The sequence below is a fragment of the Jaminaea rosea genome (genome assembly GCF_003144245.1).
Source record: "Jaminaea rosea strain MCA 5214 unplaced genomic scaffold BDZ90scaffold_2, whole genome shotgun sequence".
In the NCBI taxonomy this organism is placed as follows: Eukaryota; Fungi; Basidiomycota; class Exobasidiomycetes; order Microstromatales; genus Jaminaea; species Jaminaea rosea.
This window is the reverse complement of record NW_020289976.1, coordinates 377,879-402,647: the sequence shown is the minus strand read 5'-3', so window position 1 is coordinate 402,647 and position 24,769 is coordinate 377,879. Positions and strand designations below refer to the sequence as shown.

General features: G+C 59.2%; 8 protein-coding genes across 8 annotated transcripts; 5 read left to right on the top strand and 3 right to left on the bottom strand.

Annotated features, from left to right (window-relative positions):
- Positions 1 to 12: 12 nt before the first annotated feature.
- On the top strand, positions 13 to 2,772 carry BDZ90DRAFT_230302 (hypothetical protein). The gene has a single exon (XM_025505423.1). It carries the CDS (start codon positions 54 to 56, stop codon positions 2,697 to 2,699), a length of 2,646 nt encoding a protein of 881 aa, XP_025364044.1. The 5' UTR covers positions 13 to 53; the 3' UTR covers positions 2,700 to 2,772.
- Positions 2,773 to 2,981: 209 nt separating this feature from the next.
- On the top strand, positions 2,982 to 6,106 carry BDZ90DRAFT_109033 (hypothetical protein). The gene is made up of 4 exons (XM_025503213.1): positions 2,982 to 3,732; positions 3,815 to 3,865; positions 3,949 to 4,376; positions 4,443 to 6,106. Exons 1-4 carry the CDS (start codon positions 3,134 to 3,136, stop codon positions 5,954 to 5,956), a joined length of 2,592 nt encoding a protein of 863 aa, XP_025364043.1. The 5' UTR covers positions 2,982 to 3,133; the 3' UTR covers positions 5,957 to 6,106.
- Positions 6,107 to 6,255: 149 nt separating this feature from the next.
- On the bottom strand, positions 6,256 to 8,487 carry BDZ90DRAFT_258351 (hypothetical protein; the record flags this gene model as incomplete). The annotated part of the gene is made up of 4 exons (XM_025508061.1): positions 6,256 to 7,685; positions 7,747 to 8,194; positions 8,275 to 8,390; positions 8,454 to 8,487. 4 exons carry the CDS (start codon positions 8,485 to 8,487, stop codon positions 6,256 to 6,258), a joined length of 2,028 nt encoding a protein of 675 aa, XP_025364042.1.
- Positions 8,488 to 8,708: 221 nt separating this feature from the next.
- BDZ90DRAFT_108929 (hypothetical protein) lies at positions 8,709 to 12,917 on the top strand. Its single transcript, XM_025503212.1, has one exon. It carries the CDS (start codon positions 8,891 to 8,893, stop codon positions 12,800 to 12,802), a length of 3,912 nt encoding a protein of 1,303 aa, XP_025364041.1. The 5' UTR covers positions 8,709 to 8,890; the 3' UTR covers positions 12,803 to 12,917.
- BDZ90DRAFT_230301 (hypothetical protein) lies at positions 12,851 to 14,441 on the bottom strand. The gene is made up of 2 exons (XM_025505422.1): positions 13,638 to 14,441; positions 12,851 to 13,556 (listed from the first exon to the last, which is right to left on the bottom strand). The coding sequence occupies exons 1-2, from the start codon at positions 14,378 to 14,380 to the stop codon at positions 13,034 to 13,036; spliced, it is 1,266 nt and encodes a 421-aa protein (XP_025364040.1). The 5' UTR covers positions 14,381 to 14,441; the 3' UTR covers positions 12,851 to 13,033.
- A 138-nt stretch (positions 14,442 to 14,579) lies between these two features.
- BDZ90DRAFT_277705 (hypothetical protein) lies at positions 14,580 to 15,840 on the top strand (the record flags this gene model as incomplete). Its single annotated transcript, XM_025509030.1, has 3 exons — positions 14,580 to 14,676; positions 14,745 to 15,514; positions 15,588 to 15,840. Coding segments are annotated over 3 exons (1,120 nt in total), but the record flags the coding sequence as incomplete, so codon positions are not given.
- Positions 15,841 to 16,146: 306 nt separating this feature from the next.
- Positions 16,147 to 19,550, top strand: BDZ90DRAFT_245281 (putative VAS1-valyl-tRNA synthetase; the record flags this gene model as incomplete). The annotated part of the gene is made up of 3 exons (XM_025507498.1): positions 16,147 to 16,453; positions 16,536 to 17,142; positions 17,216 to 19,550. The coding sequence occupies 3 exons, from the start codon at positions 16,147 to 16,149 to the stop codon at positions 19,548 to 19,550; spliced, it is 3,249 nt and encodes a 1,082-aa protein (XP_025364038.1).
- Positions 19,551 to 19,586: 36 nt separating this feature from the next.
- Positions 19,587 to 24,396, bottom strand: BDZ90DRAFT_230299 (hypothetical protein). The gene has a single exon (XM_025505420.1). The coding sequence runs from the start codon at positions 23,973 to 23,975 to the stop codon at positions 19,635 to 19,637; it is 4,341 nt and encodes a 1,446-aa protein (XP_025364037.1). The 5' UTR covers positions 23,976 to 24,396; the 3' UTR covers positions 19,587 to 19,634.
- Between the last annotated feature and the right edge of the window lie 373 nt (positions 24,397 to 24,769).

Here is a 24,769-nt window from a genome sequence, read left to right as displayed (position 1 = left end):
AATCCGTATCATCCGTCTCACCACGTCTACATCTCAGACGGGCCCCCAACGAAATGTCGGGAGGTCAACCTCCCGCCTCGCTATCATGGCGTGTGGGCACTCCCAGCGGCAGTGGCAGCGGCAGCGGTCGCTCCTCACCGCAACACCAGCGCAATACGAGCACCAGCACCTCTTCCAGCCTCGCAAGCGCCGTTCTCCCGGCAATCTCCATTGCCTTGCCTGGCAGCAGCGGGCCGTCATCTGCATCCTCCTCGAGCTCTAGACTGCCCATCCCAGGAAGCGGCAGCGGTAGCGGGATCGCTACAGATCAGCCAAGTGTTGCCTCCTCTTCATCAGCATCGACTGAAGACGTCCGCTCCTCCTCCTCCGGTCGTGCCTCCAATAACAGCGAAAATCCCCAACTAGAGATGCAAGCCTCTTCCTCCAATTCGCATCGCTCTTCCCTTCTCTACCCCTTCCACATTGGTCCCCTGCGCACAGACGGGAAGAGCGGGCACGATGCCTCTCAACGCAAAGCCCGTAAACGTGACAAGCTGGCTCGAGCAGGGAGGAGCTTGAGTCCTTTTCGTACGAGGCATGGACGCAGTGGTAGCTTGAACCGACTGGGCGAAGCGTTGGCTGCTGTCACGATGCGATCACACAGCGGAGATAACAAGCTTCTGACACCGCCCAAGGTGGGAGGGTCAGGGGCCTCGTCGAGCCAATCACGAACGCCGCAGAGCGATGATGCCAGTATTGGGGAGGCAACTGAAGATGATAGTACCGATACCGAGTCGGTGCGCAGTGTCGGCCTAGCACCTCGTAATACGGCTTTCGGCAGTGGGCGTGACGGCAGAGGTGATGGGGATGAGGAGCACAGTGGCTCTGCCCACGATGATGACGCCGACCCAGAGAAGCAGCGCACCTCCCTCGACGCCTCGGGCGAGGAGTCCCTCAGCAGTGAAAGCGACGGACATCGAGCACAGGAGGATGAAGACGACTCCATCATCGACTTTGACGATGCGACAATCGACAATACGCTGTTCAATGCCGGCTGCCTGGACCTGCACAACGCTTGGCAGAACAATAAGGAGTCGATTGGTGAGGGGGGCTGGTACCCTTCTGAGGATGATCCCTCTTGGTCCAACGACGAGCATCAGGACGAAGATGATCAAGTCTCGTCTTCTTCGCGTTCCCACCCGCATCGCGACCACCACCATCACGGTTCTCGTCACTCTGGTGCTTTGGTCGATGACCCCGAAGGCGAAGACGACGAAGGCTACACGCAGAAGGGTACTCGCACCGCACCTGTTGACGGTGCCCCCCCGATTGAGACGAGCGAGACCTCCATGGATCACCATTCGCGCCTGCCCAACGTCATCCTCCCTTCCTCTCATCGTCCCACCGCCCCTAAGAAGCAAGGCTCCAAATGGATCTCGTCCTCCTCGCGCAGTGCAGGCGGAGATGAATACTCCCTTGTCGCCTCTCGTCCCATCTTCGCCAAGAATCGCTGCACCATCACCTTGGTACACGGCGAGTACGAGAAAGCCGTCGAAGCCCGGCGGTCCGGCAGTGGAGAGGGGCGCAACCCTCGTCGTTGGGTTGTCGCGTCTGACGGGTCCGAGGAGTCAAGCTATGCCATCGAATGGACAATCGGCACAGTCCTCCGTGACGGGGATGAGACTTTGATCGTCTCGGTGATGGAAACCAGCGAGAAGCTTGATGGGTCTCACCTGCCTACTAACGCGGCTGGAAAGGCCGCACTCGAGGAGAAGCAGAGGATCAGGCAGAGCATGGCACTCGTTCTTGCAAGGCAGGCTACTGCGTTGCTTCAGAGAACCAGGCTCGCGGTGAAGGTCAGCTGTCAGGCGTTGCATGCTAAACATGCAAGGCACATGTTGCTCGACCTGATTGACTTCTACGAGCCAACGATGGTGATAGTGGGGTCGAGAGGTTTGGGGTCGCTGAAAGGGATCCTCCTCGGCAGTACAAGCCATTACCTCCTTCAGCGATCAAGCAAGCCGATTATGATTGCGAGAAAGCGACTGCAGCTGCCTGCTCTGCCACGCGGCAAAGGAGATGTGGTCTCTTCGGTGCGCAGACGCCATATGAGGTTGGATGAGGCCGCGATTGAGAAGAAGAGTAAGGTGGGAGAGGAGGAAGGAGCGGACGGTGAAAGCCATAGCGAGGGAGAGGAGGGGGAGAAGGAGGGAGGAGAGAAGAAGGCAGAGGAGGGCGACAACAATGCAGAGGAGGGCAAGAAGTCGGAGGAGAGCGAGGCAGACGCCACGGTTCTGTCCCCCGAAAGTCAGGGCGACAAGAAAGAGAAGGCTGACAAAAGGAAGATTCATGTTGAGACTCAAGAGGAGCAAAGGCGTAGGGAGGGCTCATCGACCATGGCTGCCGTAGAGGACAGGCGGCTGAGAGAGAGTGAAGGGGACGAGGACGACGAACACGACGGCGAAGGCGATCTGGCTGGGCAGCAAAGCCAAGAGGGCGCAGCGTCGGAGCCATCTGCCTCTACGAAGTCACTCTCCTCGAGCACAACAGCAGAAGCGGACAACGACGAGCAGGTGTACAAGAGCGGCGCAGCTGTCAGCGAGAGAGCCGAAGAGCGCGGCAGACGACCGTCCGCAACCCCCGCCGAAGAAGTCGCTCCCGACGCTGGTAGCGAGGAGGCAGAGCGAGGCAGAGGTCGCTCTAGGACGAGGGATCGATGAGTTGTACCCTGCATTCTCCACGACCGTTATGTCCATATCCATTGCTATAAAACGCCTGAGTCGTGTTGTGTCGTACGAGGTCCACTGCGTCTCTATTTTGGTTCTCGACCTTGCCTCGCGGACCCCGCCTTTTGTCCTCTCACACGGCGCAGGCTGAGGACCGGCTTCGGCAGACGATGAAGCCGGGGCACGCGGACGCGGCGCAGCATCAGAGGAGCACGGCCACGCTGACTGACTGACAGATGGCCAGGCCGACTCAAGTTGAGGGCGATGAATGCCAATACGAATGCGAGACCCTGAATATCACTTTATCCTCCAATCTCACATCCATCTCCACCACCTCGCAACTATCCGACAAGCGACAGGCGAAGACTCGCATCCTCTCCTTGCTCCTCACCGCGACCGCTGGCTCTTGCTCTCCCATCGTCTCCGCCATGGCCGTGCAATCCAAGCCGCTTGCTCCACCGGGAGGCCTCGCCCACTGGCTTACAACCCACCCAGCCGGCAAGCCTAGCATCCTCGGCCTGATCCTCTTCCTTTTCTTCGCTCGTAAACGTCTAGCCTCCCTTGCGCCAAAGGCAGTTCAGCGTAGACCGGCCCTCAGTGATGCAGAGATGGATCATGCGCTGGAGGAGGTGTATGTCCCCGGCCAAGGAGAGTCGAAGGGGTCGTACGAGCTGCTCGTCCCGCATAGAGGGAGAATCTCGAGGGTGAGGGTCAACCCGACGAAGCAGAGCACATTCGACGCCCACTTCAGAGACTTTGAGAAGCTGCCGCCGCTCGCTGTTGGTGGTGGTGGCGGGTCGAAGAAGAAGAAGCGAGACGGGAGCGCCGACAGTAGCACTAATGGCGGTAAGGGCAGAGGGACCAAAGAGGACGCCGTCGAGCGCAAGAGGCAAGAAGTCGAGGCGGTACGAGCTCAAGGGGGTGCGGCTGCTGCGAGCGCCAAAAGGGTGGGCGTAAACAAGGAGTTCTTCAGGCAGCTGAGAGCCCTCTTCAAAATCATGGTGCCGAGAAGCAACGCCAAGGAGGTGTGAGTACGGTCGAGTCGATGTGGGAATTGGGACAAGAGGGGATTGGAAGGAGCTGACGTCGTCTATTCTCTTCCCGTATAGATTCATCTTCTGCTTGCATACCTCGTTCCTCATCTTGAGGACGTACTTGAGGTGAGCCATTGGCGGTCTGGCTGATTGTATGCTATGCTTATCGGCGCGCTGACACCACCTTCCCTCTGCCCACACTCGTACAGCGTCCTCGTCGCTCGCCTGGACGGTCGCCTAGTCCGTGACCTCGTCTCAGCAAATGGCAAAGGCTTCCTTCGCGGCCTCGGCCTCTGGTTCCTTCTGGCCGTACCCTCAACCTACACCAACTCGATGATCCGCTACCTCCAGACCAAGCTGGCGATCTCCTTCCGCACACGCATGATGCGATACGTCCACGACTTGTACCTCAACGATGGCCGTAACTTCTACAAGGTCATGAATCTTGATGGAAGGATCAACGGGGCCGATCAATTCATTACGGCCGATGTGGCGCAATTCTCCAGTGCGCTCGCGGCGCTGTATTCGAACATCTCCAAGCCGGTGTTGGACATGATCGTCTTCAACTTCCAGCTCGCGTCCAACTTGGGTTGGAAGGGACAATTTGCCTTGTTTGCCAACTACATTGTCACAGGATGTGAGTACGCTCGCCGGGCTCCCCCTTAATGTCTTACTGAACATCATCTTCCCCTCCTGGCTGCAGGGATCCTCCGCAAGGCCACCCCAGCCTTTGGCAAACTCGCAGCCCTGGAAGCCAAGCTCGAAGGAGACTTCCGTGCAGCGCACTCTCGCCTGATCATCAACGCAGAGGAGATCAGCTTCTACGGCGGTGCCAAGACCGAAGCTGGCATCCTCAATCGAGCCTTCCTCCGCTTGGTCAAACACATCAGCTCCATCCTCAAGATCCGCATCGCATTCAACATGTGCGAGGACTTTGTTCTCAAGTATGCCTGGAGTGCTGCGGGATATGTCATCATTGCTTCTCCCTTCCTCTTCGGACTCAAGCCGCAGCAGGCTCAGGCCGTGTCAAGCAAGACCGCCGAAGCTGGCGCAGAGGGCTCGACCGGCTCGCACGAAGGCGTCGCCCGCAAGACGGAGTCGTACATCTCGAATCGTCGCCTCCTCCTCTCCCTTGCAGACGCAGGTTCGCGCCTCATGTACAGCTATAAGGAGCTCGCCGAGCTTTCCGGGTACACGAATCGCGTCTACACCCTGATCTCTACGCTGCACCTCCTCAACAAGGATCGCTACGAGGCCATAGACCGTCCGTCGGACCTTGCACGTGATCAGCCCTTCTACGACATGGGTAATGTAAAGGGCAAGGTCATTGAGGCGAGCAGCTCTGCGTCCGGGGCTAAGTTGCTTGACTTTGAGAAAGTACCCATCGTCGCACCCGCGCCAGGCTCCGCCAGGGGAGGCGAAGAGCTGGTGCGCGACTTTACCCTCGCAATGCAGCCTGGAGATCATATACTCCTCACTGGAGCGAACGGCGTAGGCAAGTCAGCCGTAGCGCGCGTCATTGCTGGTCTCTGGCCTGTATGGTCGGGCAGCATGCGCAAGCCTACCGAGAAGGACATCTTCTTCCTTCCTCAACGCCCTTACCTCTCTGCAGGTTCATTGAGGGAGCAGGTCATCTATCCTACCACTTACCCTCAGTGGCGGGCTCAGGGAGGCACGGATGAGAAGTTGATGTCTATTTTGAAGGACGTCAACCTCGCGTATCTCCCGAGTAGAGAGGGAGGCTTCGAGACGAGGAAGGAGTGGAAGGATGTCCTTTCTGGAGGGGAGAAGCAAAGAAGTGAGTGCGAGAGGCCTGTCTTGTTCTGCAGAACCAAAGCTGACCTTTTTCCTTGCCTCTTGATGCCCACAGTCAATTTCGCTCGTCTCCTCTTCCATGGCCCCTCCCTCGGAGTGCTAGACGAGTGCACATCAGCCGTATCAGTAGATGTAGAAGGTGGAATGTACGCCACGGCCAAAGCTGCCGGTATCTCCCTCCTCACCATCTCTACTCGCCTCACCCTTCTCAAGCACCATACCGTCCTCGTCCGAATCGATGCCGGCGGGTACGATGTTGAGGTTATCAAGGACGGAGGCGCGGGAGCCATACCGAAGGGATTGGAGGAGGAGAGGAAGGAGCTCAAGAAGAAGTTGGGCGAGGAGGAGGGATGGAGGAAGAGGTTGGAGGAGGTCAAGGGGGAATTGAGCGCGATGGCATGAGGTGCGTTTCGAGTTTCTCTCCTAATCCTGTTCGAGCAGCAGCAGGCAGCGGCTTGCAATACCATTCGTTCGCACTCGCACTGCTTTCATCGTGCTTTGTTCGCTTGCAGCAAAGGGCACCCTCTCACCCCGGGTCTTCAATCGCACACTTGCCCCAGTCTCGACTTTAATGACGCAGTGGATTATCGGATCAGATGGGCGAAGCGGTCCGTAATAGCCTGCTTGCTATGGACGACACTGACTCTTCAATTCTTGGGTGCGATGGTTGTCGTGAGGTTACGGTGCTCAAACCCGCTCCTTCACCCGAACATAGGCTTGAACCTCTTCTCCCCTCCACCGCCTTGCTGCTGTTGTGATTCTTCTTCATCACCTGACGAGCTTGCGGCGGCCTGGCCCTTTCTCTTGGCGCCTCCAGATTCTGCAGTTCCACCAGTCATTCCACTGGCCCTCTGCGAGGTAGCCGTGGACCTTAGTTGTGGCTGCGGTTGCGGCGCCGGCGCCGACGGCTGCGTGGCGGGCAGCTCCTCTTCTAGCTCATCAGCGCTGCCAGGAAGGAACTCGTCTGCCTCTTGTTCCCTCTGCTCATAGCTGCCGGGGTCATCTCTCTCCTCAATCTGGATTGGAGCGCTGGGTTGCCTATTAGTCTCGTCGACTGTGCGCGAGGCGTCCTCCTCCTCCTGCTCTTGACGATGCGAGCCATGCACTTGGATGTGACCATTCTCGGTGCCACCCTCGACCTCATCAAGGACGCCGCCGTAGTCGAAGTCCTCTGTCTCGTCATGCCCTTGCTGCTCCTCTCTTCTCTCTCGCTCTTGCCCCGCTCTGGTGCCCGTACGACTCGATCCACCAAGCTGTGACTGCGTCTCCCAATCGATCTCGCGACGACTGTGATGCACGTTTGTAAGGCGCTGGATGGCTGCTTCAGAGCGAGCGGCGCGGTGCTGCTGCGTACCTGCCCGGAGAGGGGGAGGCGGCATGGCTCTGCTGCTTTCTCCGGCTCCGCAGACACCCTGCTCCTGAGTGCTAGGCAAAGCTCCGCCAAGAAAGAGACCGTTATTTGTGTCCTCTTGCGAAGGCAGAGGGGCTGGGACGCTGGCATGAAGGCGAGGAGGGGGGGAGGAGGCCCGGTGTCGCAGTGGGGCAGCGGTCGCTGATGCTGATACTGCTCGTGGTGTTGACTCGTGCGGCGGTTGGAGATCTGCGCCTGCGCTTGGTGGAGGCTGAGAGTTGGGACCACCATTGAAGTCTGCACCCTCGTCGAGAGGGACTGCATCCACTGCTGCGTCTTTACTTCGTGAAACTTCATTTGCCGCGTCCTGTGCTTGCGGCGTGAGTTCCCTTGGCCCATTGCTGTACGATTGCGCAGCCGGTGCAGAAGTTTCAGCCTCGACCATCCCTCTCTGCGGTGCCGGCGAAGTAGCAAGTACCATCTCGCATCTGACGGACGGGATGGACTGCGTCGACGAGTTAGCATAGATGGAGTCGGAGGAGGACGCGACGTTGATGAAGAGCGGGTAAGTGTCTGTCGTGAAGCGAAGCTCGAGCACCTCGTTCATGGCCTCGGCAAGCTGAGCAATTGCACGAAATTCCTTGAGATTGAACGTGATGTACGCCTCACGCTTGACTTGATATACGGCGAAGTCTTCTAGGACGGGAGTTACTTGTGTCATGCGGGCTTTGCGGGTGCCATCCCTAGGAGCGTACTCATCGCTCTTGCTTCGGACGCTGCCTGTGCCGGTGAGAGCCAGTGTTGAGCTGCTGATCGTTGCTGCCTCTCAGACATTACTTACAGTTGTCTTCGTGGGCCCATATTGTCACTTCTGCTCCCCTGATGGCGGAGAAGTGGTGCAACCAGGTCAAAGCCATCTGAGGATGCACAGCAACGAAGGACCCATCGCCGGGCCTGTCCGATGGGAATTGCGCAGCCTTCTGCTCGTAGGTCAGTTTCTGCGTTCTGACGACCCCCTGCGTGTAGTGAACTCGCACCACGATGCGGCATTCAGCGCCTGCATCGATGATGCTAATCTGGCAGCGTTCAAGCTTGCGGCGGTCGGTGAGGTTCAAGCCGCCGCCGCCACCAGAGGTGGCCACTTTGAGACTTGTGAGCAAAGGCTTTACCTTGATCTCGCAGGTGACTTGACCTTGTGGGTGGCGTACACGGATTGAGTCGAAGAATGCTTCATCGAGGTCTATGGCGCAGATACCGGAGAAGCCGGCATTGATGGCCGAGATCCGAACCTGAGCGCGTGGGCGGCCCGAAGGAGGGAAATTCAGAATGACTGGATTGCAGATGTAAGACGGTGGAGGACCATGCTTACAAAAGATCCACGCGAGCTGTGCGTGCTTGACTGCGACTGCTGAGGATGAGGAGCATTGGCCTGCCAGTTGATCGAGTCATTGATCTTGGAGAGGCAGCTGAGGCAGTTTTGCAGAGCTGATTGTGGTGGAAGGCTGGCATCAGACGAGATTGATGCCTTGGCCTGTCACGCCATCTCACTCTTGACATTGTCAGCCGAGATCGTAGCCTCCATGATGGCGGGCCCACGATCACGATGTTCGCTGAAGCATTGGAGTTGGTGTGAACGGCGAGGAGGAGAGAAAGCGCACGCACCACCATCTTGTCGGCTTCCGCCCAACGCGTCGTCCCGTGCCGCATGGGCGTGGAGGCGACCGGCGAGCGAGGAACGAGGCGAGGGGCGGCAGCAGCGAGCCTTGGGAGACCGAGGCGACGATGGCCATGAGCTCGAGCCTTCCCCTCTTCCCCCCTCCCGACCACCTCATTCGCCTACTCCTAGCGCCAGTAGCTCCAGCAGGTCTCTTCGGAGCCCTGAGGTCGTCGTCGTCGTCGCTGCCATCGACCAGGCAAGAAAGCGCCGAGACCGTGGCTACCTGAAGTCTCACCGGCTTCAGATTTGGTACCGCGAGGAACTGTGGATGCAAAACAGCGACACGCCAACAAAGTCAAGTCGCCTCCCTTCCTCTTCTCTTCCTCTTTCCTCGTCATCCTCATTGTGCGTCCTTCGATCGTCACAGACCATTCTCACCGCTGGCGGTTCCCCGGTCAGAGACAAGTCGAAGCCTCACGTCCAGTTGCAGCAACAGGCTCAACGTCCTCGTCCTCGTCAATCCTCAAGTCCAACTTTTTATTGCCTTGAAGACGGCGACCTCACACCTCGAAAACTCAAATCGCTTATCACGACTCCTTCAAGTCAGCCCGTCACAATCAGCAGCGCCCGTCGTGGCCGTCCATCGAGTAAAAGGCCTCGTTCCAGCAAGTCCACCCCTCATCTTCGCGCAAACGACGTCTTCGCTACGCCAAAGATGGAGTCAAGCGGCAGAAACTCGTCCAGGCTAGGGCGTCGTAGTGAAGTGGGCCTTCGCTCCACTTCGTCCGCTTCCAATCACCATCCAACCTCGAGCACACCTCGCAGGCAGACGATGACATCCCCGTCGCACCCCTCACCGCCCTCGCAGCTTGGAGTGGCAGCCAAGTCTCGACGCAGCGAAGCTCACGCGCAGGAGATGGATCAATTGCGCGCTCAGTCTCGTGCAGGCTTCTCCAGCAGAGCAGGGCACGACGAAGACTCGGACGACGATTATGATGATCGCGGCGAAGGGTCGTCTGCGAGACCTGCATCGAGGAGACATACCACAACTTATCGTAATGGCCCTCGCGTGACATCCCCACTCAGCAGAGCCACCGAGCTATCAAGCAGCGGCGGACATGATACTGCAGAGACAGAGCGGACGCATCGGCCAGTCGGCAGCCGGCGAGCGACAGCATCGATGTCACCTCAATCGCAGACTCTGCCCTATCTCCCGTCCAGCGGGTCGAGGCATCAGCCCATCCCCGACGAGTTCTTCCCATCCGATCGGCGTACAAGACAAGGCTCAGAGGAAACGGTCCTCAATCGTCCATCGGACATTGCAGCAGATACGCCTGGTCCTCGCTCTGCGTCACGCAGTCGCAATCGACGACGACATGCTTCTGATGCGCAAGCAGACGACATCCCGTCATTCGACTACGAGGGAAGGGCCGGCTTGGGCCTCGCAAAGCTATCCGTCGACGCTTCGTCTGCGAAACGCCACCTCGCAGCCGCCACTAGAGCACGCACGACGAGTGGCCCGCACGCTTCAGCAGCAGTAGCGGCCACTACAATGGGCCTCTCCCCACGCCTTGGGATGCAAGATCTTCTCGAAATGTCGCCGCACGAAGCTGGGCTACGAGCGAGAGGCATGTCCGTAGCATCTCCGGCATCTGGAGCGCGTCCTTCCTCGCGCCTGAGCTCGGGCGGCGGAGGCAACGACCCATTTGATGACAACAGCATGCGGTCGCCCACGCTGCGAGCCAGGCCAGACCTACCGCCTGAGGCGCTCGAGCGAGTGCGAGCTCTACGTCTGAGACAGGAGGCGTTGCATGCTGTTCCCCTCTCCTCACGCACAAACAAGGAGGGCGGTAGCGGTGCTGCTCATTCCTCAACCGTGGGCAGCGCAATAGATGATGTGCGAGCTCGGATAGAGGACATCGACATCCGTGGCTCTGCCATCTCCACCGCATCACGCAGCTCCTCTGTCATCAGCTCAGCGCCACGTCCTCGAGCTCATACTGCTCAAGTGGATCGACAACGTCTACTTGCAGAGCAGCAGCGGGCCAATGCCCCGTCAAGCGAGCCGCGGCATCGTGTTGAGGACTCAGCGCAGCTCCGCCCCAACGGTCTCTCTCACGAGCCCCTCCGTCGCTATGCATCACATGCTGCTTTCCCATCCACGCCAGACGTCGCAGCTCATTCTACATCACACCGTCCAGCCAGTCGCTTCTCTACCTTCTCCCGCGGCGTAACCCCTGGCCCGGTCCTCACCTCAACCTCCTCCGCAACCAAACGAGGCGCAGGCGCAACAACAGCTCACGAGCGGAATCTCCTTGTCGCTTTCGACCTCTTCGAGCGCAATTTTGGCGGGACGGATGTGTCTGTCCACACCTCACCCACTGCTGCGCGCTTGTTCGGCCCAGAGTCGGGCGATCTGGTCGAGAAGGCCAGAGGCTTCCTTGATACGGTCACGACACTCAACGCCGGATTGAGGGACGTGGCCCAATTTGTGATCCAGCGCGAGATAGATGCGGAGGTTGATGCAAGCCTAGATGTACCTGTAGGAGGAGGCGCCTCGTCAGCGAGCGGACCTGCCTCTTCTACCCTATCCATACTCAAGGACCTGGATTCGGCCGTGGGCTCCTTGGTGAAATACAGCGACAATCAGGTGCGCAATCTTGGAGAGCTTCTTCATTCGTTCACGCGAGCCGACAGGGAGAGGACCAGAGCGATGCGCGTTGCTGCCGGGGCCGGCGAATACGACAGACCTGAGTCGCGGATGTCTGCTCGCACTGGGACACCGACAACGGTCAACAATTGGAGCCCGACGAGGCGTGGGGGATCCCTACGGAGGGGGGCGACCTTGGGCAGTGCAGGAGCGATCACGATGGATGGGAGCAGTATTTCAGGTAGTCGACGCGCGGGTAGCGTGGCAGGTAGTGTGAGCCAGGCACCCACATCAGGCCTGCGCAGAGAGACTCGAGACATTCGCCAAGCCACAGCAAGCAGCGTAGCAGGCAGTGACTACGGCAGTGTCGACCGACGCTCCAGCATCTACCGCAGTGGGGATCGTGGCAACGCGAGCAGTAGTGTTGCTGGCAGCTCCGTCGCGAACGGCATCGCACCTGACGACCCTCGCACTAGCCCCACTATGAATATCAGCTCCCACCAATCGCAGCATCGCCCGCGTAACAGCGCTGTCGCTGGCGGCAACCAGGGTCAGCAACACGGTCGCTCTTACTCGGAGCTCTCCCCCGGCCCACTCAGTACCGCAGACGAGCGCTTCCCCTCGACGAGACAGCGCTTGGACTTCTTGAAGCAGAGGAGGGAGAGGGAGCGTGAGCAGCGGGAACAAGAGAGGAACAGCCCGGCGACGATCGGTCGCGCCGGCACCTTGCCGCTTCGCAGGCCTAAGCTCTCCGATCCAAGCGTCGCCACAGCCATTGCCGCCTCGTCCAACATGCACGCAATGAGCGATGGACCCGTCGCCTACTCTCGAAACCACCTCGAGGATGGTGACAGCGACTACAACAACGCCCTGAGCGGCGACTCGGCCGTCGACAGCGCACGTGGGGGTGAGACGCCTCGCCTAGGCATGAATATGAAGACCAGCCGAGACGAGATGCCTCCCCCTCCCCCTGCCTTCAGGCATCTGCAGCGTGCAACTTCAAGGGTGGGTCTGGGGATGGACAGCCCAATTGCTGCCAAGCAGGAGGACGGATGGTACTATTCGCAGCCCCGTAATCATGAGCGCCGCGCCAGCTCCGGCACCACTGCCACGCCTGGCTTCTCACCCGGCCTTCCTTCCCCACAACGTCCATCTCGCAACCCACGACGGTCGATGATCCTAACCCGCAGCGATAGTGCCAGGACGGCAGAAGATGAGAGTGAAGAAGGAGGTGCAGGGCGTGGTATGGGCTCGGGGACGTTTGATGGGCTGTTGGATGGGTATGAGAATAGTGAGGAGGGCGGCCAGTCGAGCCATCACAGGGCGCAGAGTATTGCCGGTTACTCACCGCCAAAGGGTCGAGTTGTGGACCTGCATCAGCAGCAGCACCTCAAGGGGCCGTCAGCTTGGCGTCCTCCCACTGCCAAGGGCGACTTTGTAGGCGGCAGCGGCTCGAACAACTCAGGCAGTCCCTCCTCTGCGACGAAGGGACATACAATCAGCGCTCGCACCTCCCTGCGGCAAAGCCTGGCTGCAGCTACTGCTGGTGCTGGAGAGGAGGGAAGAGGGATGCGAGAGAGTGAAAGGTAGATGGAAAGAGGGGACACTCGCGTCGAGCAGAGGATGCTCCGCTCAATGAAGAAGCATGAAGGAGGTTGAGATGGCTTGATCGACAAAGATGTATGTACAACAGCAGAAGCTTCGTGCCCTCTCTCGTCTCGCGTTTCGTTGAGGGCGTTAATCAAGACGGCTGTGCCGCTTCTTGCCCACTTTCATGACGATGAGCCCTCTGCTTCCTCCGCATGCATGTCTGCCACGCTCTCAAGACTTCCTCGGCGGCACAGGCGGCGGAGGCACTCTCCTTTTGATGCCACCTGTCGACGCCTCTTCTCCCTTCTCCTCCGCAGCATGAGCAGGCGCCAGCCCCAACCCACCAGCCGCGTCCGCCGAATCGGCAATGATGCGTTGTGCCTCAGATGCGCTGTACGATGGTGGCTCTTCGCCACTCTTGCTCCCTCCCTCGAACGGTCTGGGAATGCTCAAATGTTGTCTCCCTTCCTGCTGCACTCCCGAGCTAACCCCTCCACCAGTCAAGGCACCGAACTCTCCTGGCACTCCACTTCCCATACCGTCGCCTACAGGTCCGACCGCAGGTCGCGCATGAGGGGTAGAAGGCTTGCGAGGGTCCTTCTCGCTGTACGTCTCGTTTGGCTTTAATTTGGCCAATTGACCTGAGCGGAAGAGTTGCTGGCGCTTCTCTAGGTCGTGAGCGTACATGGCTGCTCCGACTCGATTGGAGATGGAGAGGACCAGACCGAGGAGGGGGATGTTCTCCACTAGGGCACTGCGAGCGACGGAACAAGAATGATCAAATTAGCCTGCTAATCACCGATTCCTCCGCTCACGGCTGTAACGACGCACTCACGCAGCGAATCCGAATTGCCTGTAGGCAAAGCTGCGCTCCATCATCCATACCTCGACCTGGAGTGGGGTCATCCTTTTGCTCGCAAAGAGGGGAGCATGGAGCTGCCTGCCCAAGCTCAAGCTGCGCACAAAGGCGGAGATGCCCAGGGTGAAGAACGGAATCCAGTCCAATGGCAGGAGAAACACCTTGAGTACCACCATCCTCACGATGGGCGTAGCCAGCCGGGCGTAGAGGCTCTGTCTCTTGGCAGCCTGCATAGCGCGTTGTGTGGGTGGCTCTTCCCACTCCTCGTAGTAGTCCGTCCACCATTCTGCACTCTTGCCGCGAGACTTGACCGTCTCTCCATAGGCGAGGGTGCGTGCCCTTCTCAATCTCCTGCGAAGCCACAGCTCCATGATGGTGGAGCACTGCGAGAGGACGAACATGAGTGTAGCAAAGCCCTGCAAGCTGGGCAGGGGAATGACGAATGGCAACGAGTCATCGATCTTGTCTGCCTTGCTACTGATACTGGAGTAGAGGCCAGAGAAGCCGAGTACTGTACCGCTTCCTCGCATGAAGAGGTGGACAAAGGCTCGTTGAATTGGCCAAGTGAGGACGCCCCATAGCGCAGCGACGAGACCAGCCTTCTTTGCCGCGCCTGCAATGTCGGCCCACATTGGTTTCCAGAGCGCGGGGTCATGCGCTAGGCGATAGGCCCCGATGACGACGTAGGAAGCGGGGAAGTTGGTCGTTTCTTGAGGCATGCTGGGTTTGGGGGAGAAAAAGGTGCGAAGGGAAGGAGCGAAAGAAAGTGTTGGTCGAGGACGACAAAGTGGAGTCGAGTCGACGGCGGCCGCTCCGCACACTGCCTCTTCAGCCGGCGGCTCGATTTTGCAGCACAGGCGAGCAAAAGGACTTTCAACTCTTGACCATTCAGGAGATCAAGTGGGCAAGCAGGATTGGCATGGACCATGATGGCGAGGAGAAGCCACCGAAGCTGCCGTCAAGTCTGCTCAACCTGGACGCAGGTGCCCGAAAGGTCACGGACGCGGATGAAGAGGTGGGCCGGCGCAGCGCTGTGACGCAGATCCTTGTATGCACAGCAGCTCACCATGGCTTCACCGGCAGGTCTTCATCCTCTACACTCTCTATCCGGCCCCAGCAGGACGTACAGGGCTAGGTCAAGTCGACTCACACCACGATGCGCTTTCCATCCGCTTTGATCTCGAGGATGAGGAGATGCCAGAGGTAGAGTCCGTGGTTGCAGACCAAGAAGCCTCGTACCTCAAGTCAAGCTCGAGCAGAGGTGGCAGCAAAGCAATCTCGAAGCGCAGCAAGGGTAAGGGCAAGACAAGCAGCAACCCATCCCTTACGTCGTCCTCGCGTGTTGAGGTCGTCGTGTACCAAGACTCAACCTCCCTGCGCAGTACGGGCGGGGATACGGGGAGCGTAGTATGGCGGTCGAGCGTGCGTCTGGCCGCCTGCCTCATGAGACAGCTACATAAACCTCCTTTCGGGGAGCGTCGCCCCCTCCTCCATGCTGATGCCTTGCCGGGCGCCAATATCCTCGAGCTTGGATCGGGGACGGGAGTGCTGCCCGCAGTCATGCTTCCCTTACTCTCAAGGGTGGTTCGAGGGGTGAATTGGGTCGCTACAGATCAGGAAGCGATGCTGCCGTTACTGAGAAAGAATATGGCGCAGCTCGCAGCAGGAGACGAGGGGGCAAGCGTGGCTGAGCTCGACTGGGTGCACTGCGCTGAGATGCTGCGTAGTGGCAGTAGCTATGGTGGTGGTATAGAGGCGATGAAGCAGAGAGTGATGGACACATTCCCGGCGTCTTCCTCGGGCAGCGCACCATCATCGGTAGACCTCATCGTGGCGGTAGACTGCGTCTTCAAGTGAGTCCGTCTTGGTCTCAGTCTCATGCCACGACACCCTCTCTCACACCTCCTCCCACACCTCTGTGCGCAGCCCTTCCCTCTTTTCGCCGCTCATTGACACGCTCAACATCTTTAGTGAGCCAGACAAGACGCTTGTCCTGGTCGTCATCGAGCTGCGCTCTTCTGAGGCCACCATGGCCTTCATCGAGACGTGGCTGCAGGATGGGGGAGGTGATTGGGAGATCTGGGCTGTACCAAATGAGCAGCTGAGCTGTGGGCTAGACAAGGGGTATGTGGCCTGGATTGGGTGGAAGAATGCAGGCTTTCATCACTCAGAACAATAGATGATCCTCAGCTCACGAAGAGCCCTCGCCCGCGATGACGGCAACGAGTGAATGGCTTCGCGCGCGGCGGCTTCCGAGGTCAAGCTTGTCGTCGCCCGTCCGCTCGTCGGTCTGGCCGTCAGTCCGCCGAGTCAATCTTGGTTCGTCTTGGATCTTCTCAGCCAATTTGCATCTCACTTCTCCAGGCCACATTGTATGCCTGGATCTAGACTACTACTACAACCAACGTACTCCTTGCTTCGTCGTACTGCTACCTTTCGTCCTCGGCCTCGACCCATTTCGATCGCCCCAATTGCATTCGCCGCCATGTCGTCCTCCCAGGCGCCGGCAGATGGCTCCTCAGCTCCGCAACCCAAGCGCGACATTGGTGGGGCTTACCACCCGCCAGAGAAGGACCTCGTCCCTGGCCCTGATGGTACCATGATGTCCAAGTCGGCAGCCAAGAAGGCATTCAAGCTTGCTGAGGCTGCAGCCAAGAAGGCGGGAAAGCAGGCCGTTGCCGCTGAGAGGAAGGGCAACGCTGCTGAAGGAGCGCCAAAGAAGGAAAAGGCAAAGAAGGAAAAGGTCGAGGAGCCCGAGTGGGTCAACAAGACGGTCGCAGGAGAGAAGAAGGGTGAGCCCGAGAGGCGGAATTTCTGTGCTACATTGACTCCCAACTGACTTTGCCTCGATCCTTCGCTACCCCGCGCCCGCAGATCTCTCGGCGCCCATGGAATCAGGCTACAACCCGGACCACGTTGAAGAATCGTGGTTCGCCTGGTGGGAGAAGGCTGGCTTCTTCACCCCGTCAGAGCCAAGCGAAGCAGACCCTTACGACCCAGAGAAGACCTTCGTCATCCCTGCTCCTCCCCCGAACGTTACTGGCTCGCTGCACATCGGTCACGCCCTTACCATCTCCATTCAGGATGCCCTCATCCGATGGCATCGTATGCGTGGCTATCGAACACTATTCGTCCCGGGATACGACCACGCTGGTATTGCGACGCAGGCTGTTGTGGAGAAGCGACTGGCTAAGCTGGAGGGCAAGACGCGCTACGACTACGGGAGAGAAAAATTCGTTGAAAAGGTCTTCGAGTGGAAGGACGACTATCAGGCGCGCATTGCCAATCAGATGAGGAGACTGGGAGCATCCTACGACTTTACTAGAGAGGCGTTTACGATGGATGAGGCGAGATATACCGCCGTCACCGAGAACTTCTGCAAGCTCTACGAGGATGGAATCATCTACCGAGCTAATAGGCTGGTCAACTGGTGCTGCAGGCTCAACACGACGCTCTCCAACCTTGAAGTAGACCAAAAGGAGTGAGTACGGCGACGAGCAGCATAACTACCTGTACATTCGTACTGATACTACATCGCCTCGTCCCCGCGCCAGGCTCAAGGGCCGCACGCTCATGAACGTCCCCGGCTACGACGACAAGGAAAAGATTGAATTCGGTGTCATCGTCTCCTTCTCTTACAAGATCGCTGGCTCAGACGAGAAGATCACCATCGCTACCACCCGTCCCGAGACCATGCTCGGAGACACGGCCATTGCCGTCCACCCGAAGGACCCCCGCTACACTCACCTCCACGGCAAGTACGCCGAGCACCCCTTCCTGCCCAACCGCAAGATGCCAATCGTTTGCGACGACGTGGCCGTCGATATGGAGTTTGGAACCGGTGCCGTCAAGATCACTCCCGCCCACGACCCCAACGATTACGAGGTTGGCAAGAGGCACAATCTCGAGTTCATCAATATCCTCAATGATGACGGCACGCTGAACGAGGAGGCGGGGCCCTTCGCCGGCCAGAAGCGTTTCAGCGCTCGTCGTGCTGTCATCGAGGCGCTGAAGAAGGAGGGGTTGTACGTCGAGACAAAGGACAACGAGATGACGATCCCCATCTGCTCGCGATCGGGCGATGTCGTTGAGCCGCTGATCAAGCCGCAATGGTGGGTCTCTTCGCGCCCTCTGGCTGACGGAGCGGTCAAGGCCGTCAGGGAGCAAGGTATGGTCATTGTCCCTAGCCAGAGCGAGCGCGAGTTCCAGAAGTGGATGGAAATCATCCAGGACTGGTGCATTTCGCGTCAACTCTGGTGGGGACACCGCATCCCCGCTTACTTCGTCAACGTCGAAGGCGTAGAGCAGGACAAGGACGATCCTGCCGCGCTCAAGAACTGGGTCGTGGGCCGCACTGAGGCTCAGGCGCACGAGCGAGCAAAGGCCATTGCGGGTGACAAGCCCTACAAGCTCGAGCAGGACGAGGATGTGCTGGACACCTGGTTCTCCTCCGGTCTTTGGCCATTCAGCATCATGGGCTGGCCGGAGAAGACCAAGGATCTCGAGTACTACTACCCGAACTCGATGCTCGAGACTGGGTGGGACATCCTCTTCTTCTGGGTGGCGCGTATGGTCATGCTTGGCGTGCACCTCACCGGGTCCATCCCCTTTAAGGAGGTCTTCTGCCATGCGATGGTCCGCGATGCGCATGGACGCAAGATGAGCAAGTCGCTTGGCAATGTTGTTGACCCGCTTGACGTCATCAGCGGTATCACTCTCGACAACCTCCACGCCAAGCTGCTCGAGGGCAACCTCGGCCAGGCGGAAGTACAACGTGCCGCCGCCTCACAGAAGAAGGACTACCCGAAGGGAATCCCGCAGTGTGGTTCCGACGCCCTTCGTTTCGCCCTGTGCGCCTACACTTCCGCAGGCCGCGACATCAACCTTGACATCATGCGCGTGGAAGGCTATCGCAAGTTCTGCAATAAGCTCTGGAACGCGACCCGCTTCGCCCTCGCCAAGCTGGAAGGCGGCTTCCAACCCCCTGCCGAGCGCACTCCTAGTGGCAAAGAGAGCCTGGTCGAGAAGTGGATTCTTCACAAGCTCGACGCTGCCGCCACCACGATCAACAACGGCATGTCGCAGCGAAACTTCATGGCCGCGACGGCTGCGGCGTACAACTTCTGGTTGTACGAGCTCTGCGATGTGTACATCGAGGCCATCAAGCCCATCACCGATCCCACCACCTCTGACCCTGCTGCTCGTGCCTCGGCTCAAGCCACCCTCTTCACCTGCCTGGACGAGGGACTCAAGATGCTACACCCTTACATGCCCTACGTCACCGAAGAGCTCTGGCAGCGCTTGCCCCGTCGTCCGAGCGAGAAGAGCGAGACAATCTGTCTCGCCTCTTACCCGGAGGAGATGGCTGAGCGTAAGGATGCACAAGCTGAAGAGGACTTCGAGCAGATCTTTGCGGCTGTGCGTGGTGTGAGGAGCTTGGCCGCGGATTATGGCATCCAGTCCAACATCCAAGCCTTCATTGAGGTCACCTCCTCTGACTCGCGCATCGCGCAACTCTTCGAGTCTCAAAAGGACGTCATCGTGACCCTCGTCAAGGGCTGCAAGAGCGTAAACGTCGTCCCTGCTAGCTCGAAGGACATCCCGGCAGGCTGTGTTGTCACAACTCTCTCCGCCTCAGCAAATGCGCACATTGTCGCCCGAGGTGTGATCGATGTGGGCAAGGAGCTCGCCAAGCTGGACAAGAAGTTGCAACTCAACGATCAGGCATGCAAGAAGGAGCGTGGTGTGCAGGAGCGTAAGGAGGAGTTTGAGAAGATGCCCAAGGAGGTTCAAGAGCGCAGTATTGGTAGACTGAAGGAGTTGGAGGCGGAGGGTGAGGCATTGAGGGCTGCGAGGGGGAACTTTGAGAGGATCAGGGGTGATGAGTGAGTGCAACGCGGGAAAGGTGTCGACACTCGACTGGGGCGGTGAATGACATGAGATTGATTTACATTGAGCGACTGCGGGCCTTCGTCACACCTCAGCTGCTGAAGCTGATGGCGAGCCCGGAGACAGGAGTGAGTTGGCGCTGGCGATCAAATGTCGCAGCTTCGCAACATCGCCGCTGGGCGCAAAGTCATCCCTTCGCCCCTCCCTTCGCTCCTCTCGTCGAGGCGACTCCGGCTTGAGTTTCTTTACCTGCTTCGCATCCGATGTAGCAGGACGATCTCTGCTCTCCTGAGCCGCAGCCTCCGCAAGCGCCTCCCTCATCCTTCCATCCAATAGCTGCACTGCCCGCTTCCCCCAATCGGCCATACGCTGCGCCTCAATCTCGACGCGAGCTTTGCTACTACGCCCTTCATCCTCATCGTCGTCTTCTCGCACGCAGAGGAAGAAGTGATTAGCGAGCAAGTCCAGCCTTGAAGCGGCGAGAGAAGAAAGGAAGGTGGTGAGGGGAAAGGAGGAGGAGGAGGGTTGAGAGAGGAGCGCTTGGGCCATGAGTAGCCCACCTGAGGGGCCTGCCTGGCTGCGCATCGTCTCATCGCCATCCTCGTCTGCCTCGTGCCCTACGTGATCATCCCGGTCAAGCAAGTCTTTGACAAGCTCGCGACCCAATCGAGCCAGGGCTTCATTCACCGTGTTTCCTCGAGGAAGGCGAGCTAGGAAGCTCTCCACGTCGAGTCTTGGAAGCATGAGAGCGCCGGATGTGGACTCATCCTCCTCCTCAATGAGCGTCTCGGCGTTATTGAGGAGCGCAGTGATTCCGTGATTGGCCATGGCCAGCAGAGTCGTAACGGCTTCGATCGCTGCACGCACAAGGCCTCCTCGAATGGCCTTCGTCGACGCGTGCTGGGCAGGCAAGCGAGCAAGCAAAGCCTGCACTCCCACGAGCGCCTCGTCCCACGGCCGCTGAATGGTCGCCACCAGCTCGTCGAGCGTCGTGACCGTCTGCCCCGCGCCGACAGCCGTGCCCAGCGGATAGCGAAGAAGCGGGAAGTCCCTGACGAATCGCACGACGCTGCGCGCGAAGACGGAGTCGATGTCGTCTTGGCCCGCCTGCGTGAGTCCGCCGAGAGAGACGACCTCGATTGCCTTCCAGGGCTCCGTGGTCTTCGTGAGGCCCAGCCGGGAGAGCGTCTTGCGCCTGTCGGCAGCGGCTCCCCAGTCGACGACCAGGAGGTAAGGGGCGAAGTGATTGCCTGTCAGGGGTCCATTAGAGGCGCTGGAGGATAGGCGCTGGAGCCGATGAGCTTCTAGATCCCATGCCTGGTCCATCCCATCTGTTGAGAGAGCCTTCCTGTTCGCTAAGGCAGGGGGAAGTGGGTAGATGACCAGCCCGGTCGAAGGACTGCAGCGATTTGCCATCACATCGTCCTCACCCTCTTCCTCATCGTCATGATCTAGCTCAAGCATCTCGCCCCTAACGCTCAGCTCCTTTCCCACGGGCAACTCTTTCTCCCTCGTTCCATCCACGAACCCAAACTTGTGTTTGAGCCACTGCTCTGCCCCGCTCTCCTCCCCATCCGAAGAAGATGAGACGAGCGTGAAGCTCCAATCCGCCATCGCTGCAGGACGCCATCGCGCCGCGAGATCGGCAATGTGCGTGGCGATGGAAAGGAAGAAAGTGCCCTCCGCCCAGAGATGATGACGTTGCGAAGTGAAACGGCGGAAAGACGCGCGCAGCTGCGCATCCTGCTGCACGTCGGACATCGTGACATCCTCGTCGTCCTCATCGAGCGGGCGCTTCGAGCCTGCCCGAGTGATGGGAAGAGAAGTAATCAATGACCGTCGCAGCGAGTTGGATGCAGCCGATGAAGAGTATGTGCTGTTGGTGGAGTCGATGCTCATGCTGGCGTCCGCTGCACCCATGACAGAGCGCATTCCTCCCCTCTTCCCCCAACTACTGCTCCCTGCTTCCTTCTCGGACGAAGACGCAATCAAGCCTCTTTCTCTCACGCGTTGCCTCACGTACTCGAATCGCTCCCTCTGTCGCTGCTCCTCGCGCTTCATCTCCCAGCGCGCGACCCACCGGTCCAGTCTGGAACGTAAAGTCGATCTCCGACTCCACTCTTGCGAAAAGGCCTCACGGGCTAGGTCTGCCGCGAGCTTCGCTGGGGTAGACTCCTCCCGACTCTCGTCGCCGCCTTCGCCGACTAATCTTGTGAGGAGGCGCTGCGCCAGGGTATCGAGGGCTTCATTTCTCGCAAAGGTGCGGCGGCGCTTGACCTCTGCTGCGAGGGCCTGCTCGGCAATCATGCGCGACTGCTGAGAGACGACCTCGTCAATCAAGCGTTGCTGCAGGGCTGAGCTGGCTTCACTCGTCGAGACAGGTGGAGGACGCGGCGGGCATTTTGCTGCGGGCGCGCGTGGTACGGGCGCGGGCGGCTTGACGTCCATGAAAGACGAATGTGCTGCGCCGTCAGAAGATGGAGTTGACGGCTTGGCGCCGTGGGTAGGTTGTGAGAGGGCCTTCGGCTGCGACTGCTGAGGTGCGGACGTCCATGCTGAGCTTGAGGCGAAGGCGCTAGGCCCTCCTGCCGACGTCCCGGCTGCGGGTGTAGCTGAGGTCGATGGTCTGGAGAAGCTGAACCCTCCAGTCGCTGGCGCTGGCGCTGGCGCGTCAAAAGCAGCTGAGGAGGGCGCGGCACTCGTCGCAGGTAAGCTGAAAGCTGCTGTTTTCGCTGACGGCTCTCGAGCGAATGCGGGCTGAGCAGCAGGCTCCTTAGGTCGGAAAGAGGGAGCAAAGGGCGAGAGCTTTGCAGTGGCGATTGAATCGAAGCTGTCGAAGGCCGCACTCCCGGTGGATCCGAGTGTCGACCTGGCTGCGGTCTGCGCCGGCTGAGAAGGAGCGAACGAGCTCGTCGAGGTCATCGCCGCTGCCTGATCCCCATCAACAATCTGCTGGCAGGTCCTTCTCCCCCTCTTCGCCTCGACGAGCGTGAGGGAGAATGACCCCAGGTCGACCTTTGCGAAGTCGATGATCTTCTGCTTGTGCAGCTTCAGCGCCGCCCCACCGCCCTCTCCAGGCGCGGCAGGCAGCACCTCAATATCGCATATCTCAGCCCACTTGGCCACTTCCTCCGGCGAGTCTGCACCTAGCGCTCTTTGAACGAAAGTGAGCGTCGGGCCACGATGTGCCTTGTTGTAGTTGGAGCTCAAAGCCTTCAGCGCCCCCTCCCTGACCGGCCCAAATTGATTTTCGAGCATGCAAGCCAACAAGTAGGGCACCTGCTCTAATTTGATCTCTGCAAAGAAGCGCGAGAAGAGGTTCATAGGCGCATCCGTGTTCAGCTGGTTGGCCCTGCCCGATCCACCACGGTTGGAGCGCTGTGCGTAGGCTCGAAATTTGATTGCAGACTGCAGAATGGGAGCATCGAATACCGCCTCGGGAAGCAGCTCTACGACGCGTAGGACTTCTGGATCGAAGATATTCAGGATGAGGTGGTACGCCCGGAACTCGGCTTCGTGCGGTGATGGTGCCTCTTGGCCTGAGGTGAGACGAAGATCGTCGTAGAACTCGCACAAGCTGGTCAGCGTCTTTGCGAGCTGCTCCAACTCTTGCTGTTGGCTCCATGGATCTCGGTCTGCCGGCCATGAGTCGCGTAGTTGTCCTTGCCCATCGACCGAGCCACCCCTCCAATGCAGGCTGAGAATGTGCCAGCGAGCAATACGTTCGTGGCATTGGATGGTGAGCGGGCTTGCTTCACCCTGCACGATGAAGTCTTGGCGGATGGCGCGTGTACGGTTCCAGACGAATCCTTGCACATTCGCAAGGCGGTCCGAATCGGGTTGAGGGGGGACGACCTTGTACAGGAGGTAGTCGAGAGTCTTTTCAAGCACCTCCGGCGGTCGTACGTCTTCTGGCAGTGGTAATTCTCTGCCCGCAGCTGGGCGACGGTAGATTTTGACAGCGATGGCTGGGTCGAGCTTGGTAGAACCGGGGTATACCTCTAGCTCATCACCCTCGCCCTGAAATTCTCTTTCTTCTCGCTCGAACTCGGGGCACATATCCATGCAACTCCCTCTGAAGTTGGCAGCGTCGGAGAGCTGCTGAGGCTTCAGAGGGTCGGGGAGAATGCCCTGCTGGATGTATTTCTCGCGCAGAGCTGGGCGCTGCTTCTTCATCTCGAGGAAACGATTGTTCTTGGGCGTAGTTGCAAAACGCTTCCTTCTCTCCTCTTCGTCTGTTGAGGAGGAACCTTCATCGCTGCTGAGGTGGTGTGCAGGCGTGGTCGAGCCGGAGGGGGGACCTGCGGCTGTCGGCGGGGCCAGCTTTGGCGCCGCCGGCCGTGGCTGTTCTTGAGACTGAGCCGGCTCGGATGATTGTGAAGGTGCACCAAATGGTGTGAAGGAGGATGGTGCGAAGGGAGACATGGAGCCTACGGGCGAGCCGAAGGCAGACGAGGATGCCCGCTGACCATCGCCTTCGACGCGAAATGCAGTCTCTGTGGGTATCGATTGCTCTTGTGATGCTGATGCTGCTGAGTCGCTGGCAGGAGAGGCATTGAATGTGACGCTCTTGTTGGCGAATGGCCTTGCCCTCGGCGCTCCCCTGCCTCTGAATCCTCTTGTCGATGATGATGTCCCGTCCGGCGCAGAAGCTGCACCTCTTGCTGCTCCACGGAATCCTCCGGATCCTCCCCGGGCGCCGCGAGAGGCGAGTGGTGTTGTTGATGATGACGACGATGAAGGCCGGGCAAAATGCCCAGCATTGTGCTGCCCGAATCCTCCATGCCCCTGCTCATCCATCAGTCACGGGTGATGGAGAGCGAGTGGGAAATGATGGATGGTGGAGAGACAAAGTCAAAGGTCCCTCGAGTCGCGCGTCTCGCTCAGGGCGGAAGTAGAAGCGGGCGCCCACGCGGCAGCTGCTGCTCATCAGGCCTGCCAAGCTGCCAGTCACTGCCTGTATGCGCTCATGGATGCATGGCCAAGAGCCTGAAAAGGCATGCACAAGGGAGGTCGTAGCTCAGTCGCTGTCAAATCTAGTGCTGTCGATCATGGCTTCCCTCTGACTTCACCATTGTTTCGTGAACCCTTGATGCTCCTGTTGCTGCGTTCGCTGCCGGCGCTGCCGGCGTTTGGGCGCCTCGTCCAGTCGACGTCGACAGTCGACCTTCACCCTCGATTCCAACTCCGCGCCCGGCCCTCGTCGTGAGCCCCTCGTG